The sequence below is a fragment of the Oncorhynchus gorbuscha genome, linkage group LG11, assembly GCF_021184085.1.
Source record: "Oncorhynchus gorbuscha isolate QuinsamMale2020 ecotype Even-year linkage group LG11, OgorEven_v1.0, whole genome shotgun sequence".
In the NCBI taxonomy this organism is placed as follows: Eukaryota; Metazoa; Chordata; class Actinopteri; order Salmoniformes; family Salmonidae; genus Oncorhynchus; species Oncorhynchus gorbuscha.
Window position 1 is genome coordinate 16,910,702 of NC_060183.1, and position 9,790 is coordinate 16,920,491.

General features: G+C 43.8%; 1 protein-coding gene across 2 annotated transcripts in view; it reads right to left on the reverse strand.

Moving 5' to 3' along the window:
- Positions 1–9,790, reverse strand: part of grid1b (glutamate receptor, ionotropic, delta 1b) — a 413,343-nt gene that overhangs the window by 27,147 nt on the left and 376,406 nt on the right. For both annotated transcript variants that reach the window (XM_046368710.1, XM_046368709.1), the window contains exon 12: positions 8,919–9,057. In XM_046368710.1, the coding sequence (XP_046224666.1) occupies positions 8,919–9,057 (139 nt within the window). The remainder of the gene's footprint in view (positions 1–8,918; positions 9,058–9,790) is intronic.

Sequence of the window (9,790 nt, forward strand, 5' to 3'; positions counted from 1 at the left end):
GGGAAGACTGTGATTCTGACGGTTGTCGATAGGTTCTCTAAGGCGGCACATTTCATTCCCCTCGCTAAACTTCCTTCCGCTAAGGAGACGGCACAAATCATTATTGAGAATGTATTCAGAATTCATGGCCTCCCGTTAGACGCCGTTTCAGACAGAGGCCCGCAATTCACGTCACAGTTTTGGAGGGAGTTCTGTCGTTTGATTGGTGCGTCCGTCAGTCTCTCTTCCGGGTTTCATCCCCAGTCTAACGGTCAAGCAGAGAGGGCCAATCAGACGATTGGTCGCATACTACGCAGCCTTTCTTTCAGAAACCCTGCGTCTTGGGCAGAACAGCTCCCCTGGGCAGAATACGCTCTGGTCGCTTCCTTCGTCTGCTACCGGGTTATCTCCGTTTCAGAGTAGTCTGGGTTACCAGCCTCCTCTGTTCTCATCCCAGCTTGCCGAGTCCAGCGTTCCCTCCGCTCAAGCGTTTGTCCAACGTTGTGAGCGCACCTGGAGGAGGGTGAGGTCTGCACTTTGCCGTTACAGGGCACAGACGGTGAGAGCCGCCAATAAACGCAGGATTAAGAGTCCAAGGTATTGTTGCGGCCAGAGAGTGTGGCTTTCCACTCGCAACCTTCCTCTTACGACAGCTTCTCGTAAGTTGACTCCGCGGTTCATTGGTCCGTTCCGTGTCTCCCAGGTCGTCAATCCTGTCGCTGTGCGACTGCTTCTTCCGCGACATCTTCGTCGCGTCCATCCTGTCTTCCATGTCTCCTGTGTTAAGCCCTTTCTTCGCACCCCGTTCGTCTTCCCTCCCCCTCCCGTCCTTGTCGAGCGCACCTATTTACAAGGTACATAAGATTATGGACATGCGTTCTCGGGGACGGGGTCACCAATACCTAGTGGATTGGGAGGGTTACGGTCCTGAGGAGAGGAGTTGGGTTCCGTCTCGGGACGTGCTGGACCGTTCGCTCATCGATGATTTCCTCCGTTGCCGCCAGGATTCCTCCTCGAGTGCGCCAGGAGGCGCTCGGTGAGTGGGGGGTACTGTCATGTTTGTCATTTATTGTCATGTCTTGTCCCTGTGCTCCCCATGCTATTCGTTTCCCTCTGCTGGTCTTGTTTGGTTCTATCCCTCTCTCTCCCCCTCCCTCTCTCCTCTCTCACTCTCTCGCTCTCTCTTCTCTCTGTCGTTCCGTTCCTGCTCCCAGCTGTTCCTATTCCCCTAATCATCATTTAGTCTTCCCACACCTGTTCCCGATCCTTTCCCTGATTAGAGTCCCTATTTATTCCTTTATGATCCGTTCCTGTCCCGTCGGTTCCTTGTATTGTATTCACCATGCCGTGATTGCGTTTCGCCCTGTCCTGTCGTGTTTTTGCCGTGATTGTGTATCACCCTGTCCTGTCGTGTTTTGTGCCTTCATCAGATGCTGCGTGTGAGCAGGTGTCTCAGTCGACTACGGCCTGCGCCTACCCGAAGCGACCTGCAGTCTGTGGCCGCTTCTCCAGTTGTTTCCCCTCTACAAGTCTAGAGGAATTCTGTTATTCCGTTTTGGACTTTAATAAACTCTGTTTCTGTTAAGTCGCTTTTGGGTCCTCTTTTACCTGCATGACAGATATGGGGAACAATAGGCACTTTGTCTAAGAAAATATAGCTTATTTCTAAACAAAGTAGCCATTTTCATTTGCTATAGAAATGCTAAGGATATGGGTTTTGTGCCAACATCCCTCTCGAAAAAGTTGACAATCCCAAAATGTGCACATTCATTAATGCCAGTGAAATGACCAAATCTTCCTCTAGTGGCATCGTGGGTCGAATGTCATTAGTATTTTTTTCATAATTAACTTTTTTTTTTGCTGACAATCCAGTGTTTCTATGTGAAACATTTTTAAATATTTCAGTCTTCTGTGATGTATAATGTTTAGTATTGGGATGCAAACTCAAGATTGAATACATTTCAACTCTATATCTGACATGGTAAAGGTGTTTTTTTTAAGCCCATAACCATTTTTGCGGTGTATACTTTTATTTCAAAGTAGATTTATTTCAAAGTAGATTTGTTTAAGTCTATCAATAAAAACTCTGTGTGACCCTGATTTAGACCACCGCAGTAAATGGTTAACACACTGGGGCACAGTCTAGTCAAAAAAACTGAAAGCATTTCCATAATAACTGTCGAATCTACTGACACACAAGAAATGGTCTTGTGTGTCAGTAGATTTGCCAGTTATTATGGATGTTCTTCATATTTTGTAGGAGAGGTGGGTGAAGATGTTAAAGTTGCTCTGGCTGATACAGTATTTAAAGGCAGTGAACTATTCAATAGTGTCAGAATGTCATTCAGAGTACATGCACTTTTACTTGCATTTTGTGGAGGTTGAGAAGCGTATCTCTCCAAATACTGCGGTCCTAACCGAATTGGAGAAGTTGTTGGGTTGTTAGGCTAGCCATTTATGTTCTGAAAATAGTCTACATTTCCCCCTATATATTTTCTGAGATACAAATGTCTAACATACCCATATGTTGAGAACGGGCTATGAATACTTTGTGGAATATTTTGGTTGATTGATGTTGTCTTGTAAGTAGACCTTTTCATTAAATCCTCCACAACCTTCTCGGTACTGTAGATGCATTCTGCTGAGATAGCGTCATGTGTTGTTGTTATTTCAGTTGGCTGTCTATTCTGTCATTCCATTTATAATCTAATGCTAAATTGCAGGTTTTGAAGAATATATTGTCTGCAAAGAGTGTCCAAGCGGGGTATTGGCGCACTCTTTTTCAACCGGTATTCAGATGTTTTATTTTGTATATTTTCTGGTTGGATTCAGTCTCTCCCCTTTAACTGTCCTAATTGCACCATTTTTATAAACTCGGATGATCAGGGATTGAGTCTGTTGGAGAGGATCAGTTTGAGTAAAGTGAGGTGTAGAATCACTGATCTACAAATTGTATTCCTTGCCAAATAATAGGCTTTGTGCAATTAAGATTTGTATGCTACGCCTCCCCTGGTTTAGGCGATCCCCCCACCAAACACTCACGCATAACCATATCCAGTGGATAATGCTAGAAATACCGGTCAAACCCCCCCCCCAAAAAAAAACAACAACCCAAACACATGTCATAGTAATAATAAATGAATACATATACGGGAATTATTTGTTGTTTGCCAAATATCACCCCATGGAGGAAATAAAGCAATCAATGCCCTCCCCCTTCTCCCTCTCCCCATGTTTCACATTATCAACACATGCATTCAAAATCTGAATAAGAAATACACTGTGGGCTGCCAAACAAATTACCCAGTGGATATTGTGAGTGTCTTTCTGGGCGCTGCCCAGTCTGTGAATACAATCATTAGGTTTAAACAAGGTTGGTTAGATTTACATAATCGCCTGATCAAGGATAGAGAGGGAACAGAGAGAGAAAAAATCTCAAAAAATCAGGATGAAAAGATATTTATGACTTTGAGGCCTCGCCAGGTTTTGTTTTTTTGGATGTCAACAACGTTTTCGTTTAATCTTTTGCCTCCGCCACTTGACACCTTCTCAAAAAATATTCTGCCCATTTCACAGAACTTGCAAGCACGTATTTCCAGCATTTCAATAAATGGTAAACAAAATGTAAATTAATTGATAGGTATATTACTCAAAGTTTGGAGTAAAAATGAAACCCTCTCAAATGATGTAGGTCACAAAATTCACACACTGTCAATGCAATCGCATGTGGTATGCATGAGTGCTCACTTGTGTGTGTGTTTGAGCATAAGTGGGGGCTCCTCATGATATCACTGGCTAATGCACATCACCATTAACACTAATGCACATCACCATTAACACCATTAACACCCGGGGAGTATGGGATGGAAAACATGTGTCTAATGTACTTTCCACTACCTATCCACTACCTACCATTCCCATTAGCTAACGTAACCACCATGCTGATGTAAAGAATGTCAAGCTGCTTGCTTAGCGAGTGCCACGTCCTCCTGATTCGGCTCACACCGTGCCTCAAACCCAGGACCTTTGCATCGCTAGCACACATGACCGCCCTCCTGAAGCATCTTACCAGTCGGTGCCAAGCGAAAAGCTATCTACTCGCTGATGCAACTCTGAGGAGTAAGTTCCAGACATTCCCATGCGCTCCAATGACATAAATGTAAAGAGACATTTGAAAGCACCCAGTGTCTGATTCAGCCATGGTTTCCACTAACAGGAGTGGGATGAATCATCCAGAATGGCTATAAATAAAGAACCTCTCCAAGCAGTGGCAGAATCAACAGAATGGCTAGAGCTCCGTCTCTATAACCTAATGTACCGAGAATACAGATATAAACAAGAAGGACACTGCGTCACACTAGTGAAAAGCACACTCCATTCCGTACTCCTAACGTGGCAGAAATCTGCCAGGAAGGTCTGCTTCAGATATGTTTGATTATGACAATTGGTACGCAGGTGGAATATATAAATATTTACACTGAATAAAAATATAACTTGTAAAGTGTTGGTCCCATGTTTCATGAGCTGAAATCCTCTTTGCGGAAACAATCTATCCATCTGACAGGTTTGGCAAATCAAGAAACTGATTAAACAGCATGATTGTTACACAGGTGCACCTTGTGCTGGGCAATAAAAGGCCACTCTAAAATGTGCAGTTGTCACACAACACAATGCCACAGATGTCTCAAGTTTTGAGGGAGCATGCAATACACATGCTGACTGCAGGAAAGTCCACCAAAGCTTTTGCCAGAGAATTGAATGTTCATTTCCCTACCATAAGCCGCCTCTCCAAAATCGTTTTAGAGAATTTGGCAGTATGTCCAACCGGCCTCACAACCGCAGACCACGTGTATCGTGTAGTGTGGGCGAGCGGTTTGCTGATGTCAGCGTTGTAAACAGAGTGTCCCATGGTGGTGGTGGGTTTATGGTATGTTCAGGCATAAGCTACGGACAACAAACAGAATTGCATTTTATCGATGGCAATTTGAATGCAAAGAGATACCGTGACAAGTTCCTGAGGCCCATTGTCATGCCATTCATTTGCCTTATCACCTCATGTTTCAGCATGACAATGCACAGCCCCATATTGCAAGGATCTGTACACAATCTTTGGAAGCTGAAAATGTCCCAGATTTTCCATGGCCTACATACTCACCTGACATGTCACCCACTGAGCTGTTTAGGATGCGCTGTATGACAGCATGTTCCAGTTTCAGACAATATCCAGCAGCTTCGCACAGCAATTGAAGTGGAGTGGGACAACATTCTGAAGACCGGAATCAACAGCCTGATCAACTCTATACAAAGGAGATGTGTAGCGCTGCATGAGGCAAATGGTGGTCAAACTAGATATGGACTGTTTTTCTGATCCACTACCTACTTAAAAAAAAGATATCTGGGACCAATAGATGCATATCTGTATTCCCAGTCTTGTGAAATACATAGATAAGGGCCTAATTTATTTATTTCAATTGTCTGATTTCCTTATATGAACTGTAACTCAGTAGAAGAAAATATATTGTTGCATGTTGCATTTATTTTTTTGTTCAGTATATATATTTTTCAAGCTGACGTGACAAACATAATACTATAATACTAGTAGATTATATGGTAAATGTAGCGTAATAAAAACCTGCTGGAAAAAAAGCAGGGGAATTGGAGGAGCAATGATATGAAAAGCTTGAGCTTGACACCTTGATAAACTAATTTCCTGATGATGGCTCACCAATCATCGTACTGGGCGACTTCAACCTCCTGATGCCGAACTTCATTTCAGTTCTTTGACCTCACACTTTCCCAGTCCCCTCCCACTCACAAGGCAGGCAATGTGCTTGATCTCATCTTTACTAGAAGATGTTTGCTTGGTCATGTCACTGCAACCCCCCTACATGTCTCTGATCACTACTTTGTTGCTTTTCTCTCCCTCTCTCCTCCAAACGTAACCACTCAGCCACTACTCAGATACGCTATCACAATCTTCCCTCTCTATCTTTCCCACTACCCCCTCCTCTTCTCTCCTATCATCTCTCCCTTCTGCTAAATCCTTCTCCCTCCTGTCTCCTCACTCTGCCTCCTCGACCCTACTCTCCTTCCTTTTCACAACACAGCCTGTCCCCTTTCCTCCCAGCTGGCTTGACCCTCCCCTCCCGCTCCATGGCTGAGTGACTCACTGCGTGCTAGAGTCCTCCATCGGGTCTGATACCAACAGTTCCCCGTGGGTGACCCGCAAAAAAAATCAGCTTGCCGGGGGAATGAAAACGTTCTTTGAACAATTATATTGAGGGCCGGAAACATTTGAAATCAACACAATATTTTTACAAAACCCAGGAGCTTGTGGTGTTGTGAATTACATTATGTGAGCAGGGAAGCAGACATATAGGCTACCATCCACACACGCAGTGAGAGAGTGTGGAGCAGGGAACTGTCAACATTATTTGTATGGTGCTGAAACATTTTAATTTGTCCATGTGCAGAGCTTATGTTCTGTCCCTCCATGTGAGAATACATAGCCAGGTTGACTTTCCCTGGCTAGCCTAGCTCACGCAAAAATGGCTAACGTAACCATAGAAATAAAAAGAAATGTTAAGATGGGGGAATACAAAATCGTGGATACAGGTCCCGCGTGAGTGAAATCCCTGGTTTGTAAGGATTTTGGAATCATTGTGGACAAGGTCAAAAACACGGTAGATGGATAGACTACACAGCCTTCAAAAAGTGCAAGCAGGTTCTGTTAATTATGAATTAATAATTATTACATTAATGTAGGCTTTCGCTATTTTTTTTTACTTTATGAAGGACATATAAAGTTATAATCAGTACAGCTGGTAAAAGTTTGAGTAAGGTCTATTAGCCTACTAAATATATTTATTTTTGCAGCCTACATTCAATTCTAGGAATTGTTCTTTTAAGTTTCAATTAAACGATTTTATTACTGTCACGCCCTGACCTTAGAGAGCTGTTTTATTTCTCTATTTGGTTAGGTCAGGGTGTGATGTGGGGTGGGCATTCTATGTTTTGTATTTCTGTGTGTTTGGCCGAGTGTGGTTCCCAATCAGAGGCAGCTGTCTATCGTTGTCTCTGATTGGGAATCATACTTAGGAAGCCTGTTTTGCCACCTTAGTTGTGGGTAGTTGTCTTTGTTAGTGGCCTGTATAGCCCTAGTAAGCTTCACGGTCGTCGTCGTCGTCGTTTCTTGTTTTGTTGATGACATTTAAAGGAATAAAGAGAAAATGTACGCTCACCACGCTGCACCTTGGTCCGATCATTTTCAAGACAGCGATCGTGACAATTATTTTAACCATATTGATTGTAAAGGTCTTGTTTTGTTATCTCAGCTATAGGTTTTCATTAGGTAAGAAGGTTAATAAGAAAGCAATTTTTTCCAAAGCGATTTGAGTTGTCAATGTGCTGTATCACATTATGAAAAAAATATATATTGTTCTTAATTCATGTCATGGTTTCTGTTTATCCAAATGTTGGGCCGCCTGACTGACCACCACCCGAGTGGGACACCCGACAACCTGCCCACTCAAACCCATCCCTCCTCCCTTCTTCTCTTCTGACACCTCTGGTCTCTTGGCCATCCCACCACTAGGGGTGGTCAGCTCCCACTCAGCCCAGTCAAAGCTCTTCTCTGTCCTGGCACCTCAATGGTGGAACGAGCTACCCCCCGGACGCTAGGACAGGAGAGTCCCTGCCCATCATCTTAAAACGTCTGAAACCCTACCCCTTCAAAGAATATCTTAAATAACACATTGTTCTTACAACCCCCCCCCCCCACACACACAACACACACACACACACAACACACACACACACAAATAACCTTCCACTTGTCTTTTCCCACTAGCACTGACTTTGCTGACAACTTATTTATTGAGGAAAAAGGTACGTACTACGACTGCGATATGTGGTTGTCTCACCTAACTATCTTATTAGGCTGGATGACCTTCCTGCAATCCCCTCCCTCCTCCAACCTTGAAACACACCATTTGCACAACATCAGCATAATCAAATACAATCAGACGTCAAAGCCACAGCGCCTGAGCAAATACGCATCGTGCCGGGATAAGCGGTGGATAACATCTTTAAAGATCCAACATCATGCCTCCATGTGTGAGGTCCATGTACATATACATGTGTCTGTGTGTGTCTGTGAGCAGGGATGCATTGTAGGCATATGATTATTCAAAATGGATTCTACTGGACGATGCCATGATAACAGTCGGCACATACCAGCGTAGCGAAATATCACCTTCAGAAGGAAGACACCGTATTAGATCATACGAACGCTGCAATCAAGCATTAGACATGTCAATTCATTTTCAGTTCAAATGTTGTGGATGACACTGTGGAGAATGGTGAAATATGCTCTGGAGCCCATGTTCCGATAGGATGAATGGCAAAAGTACTGCATGGTCGAGCTGTGACATTAAAATAATGATCCTGTACATCCTGAATGTCATATTTCATATAAATCTATTGAAAACTTTAGAGGATCTTTTGCATTATTCAACATATCACCATAGTTGTGTAACAGTCCGTTGTGAGGCTTCAAGAAGATCTGATGTACACACATGGTTTGAAGCCATTCCATTTGCCCCGTTAAAGCCATTATTATGAGCCGTCCTCCCCTGAGCAGCCTACACACTGCAGTGCACACTACCTTGACCACTCACAAAACGTGACCCCTGTATAAACCACAGACTGACAAGACTTGTGGTGAACACCTCATTCATATTCTACTGCAGACAATATCAGACAGTGAACTTCTGGGTGGTCTTTCTTGGTCTCCCCTTGTGATGACAGATCATTAGACAGTCCAACAGTGGGGTAAGCCAAGGGTCGTCATTCATGCCTTGTTCACCCGGGTTAACAATACCTTGACACCATTATTCAGGAAGGGATAAAACAGAGTCAGAGGGACAGGAGCAACCTACCGTACGGTGGTGTCCATGCGGGAGACGGTGAGGTAGGCTGCCAGGTTGGCCGTGTAGGAGGAACATACGATGAGGGTGAAGAGCCACCAGCTGCCCATGACGATCCTCAGGGCCACAGAGCTCACCACGCTGTCCCCTCCTATAGAGGGGGAGAAAGGACATGTCAATATCCAGGCTGGGTAGAAAGCAACTACAATTATCAAGGGGTTGAGGATGAACAAGTAGTTGGTAAAGTGGGTGGATGTACAGTACCAGTCAAAAGTTTAGACACCTACTCATTCAAGGGTTTTCTTTATTTTTTACTATTTTCTACATTGAATCATGTAGTAACCAGAAAAGTGTTCAACAAATCTAAATAGATTTTAGATTTTAGATTCTAGATTTTCCAAAGTAGCCACCTTTTGCCTTGATGACAGCTTTGTACACTTTTGGCATTCTCTCAACCAGCGTCACCTAGAATGCTTTCCAACCATCTTGAAGGAGTTCCCACATATGCTGAGCACTTGTTGGCTGCTTTTCCTTCACTCTGTGGTCCAACTCATCCCAAACCATCTCAATTGGGTTGAGGTTGGGTGATTGTGGAGGCCAGGTCATCTGATGCAGCACTCCATCAATTTCCTTCTTGGTCAAATAGCCCTTACACAGCCTGGAGGTGTGTTGGGTCATTGTCCTGTTGAAAAACAAATGATAGTCCCACTAAGCGCAAACCAGATGGCGTATTGCTGCAGAATGCTGTGGTAGCCATGATGGTTAAGTGTGCATTGAATTCTAAATAATTATAAATAAGTAACTGACAATGTCACCAGCAAAGCACCACCACATCATCACACCTCCTCCCCCATGCTTCACGGTGGGAACCACACATGCAGAGA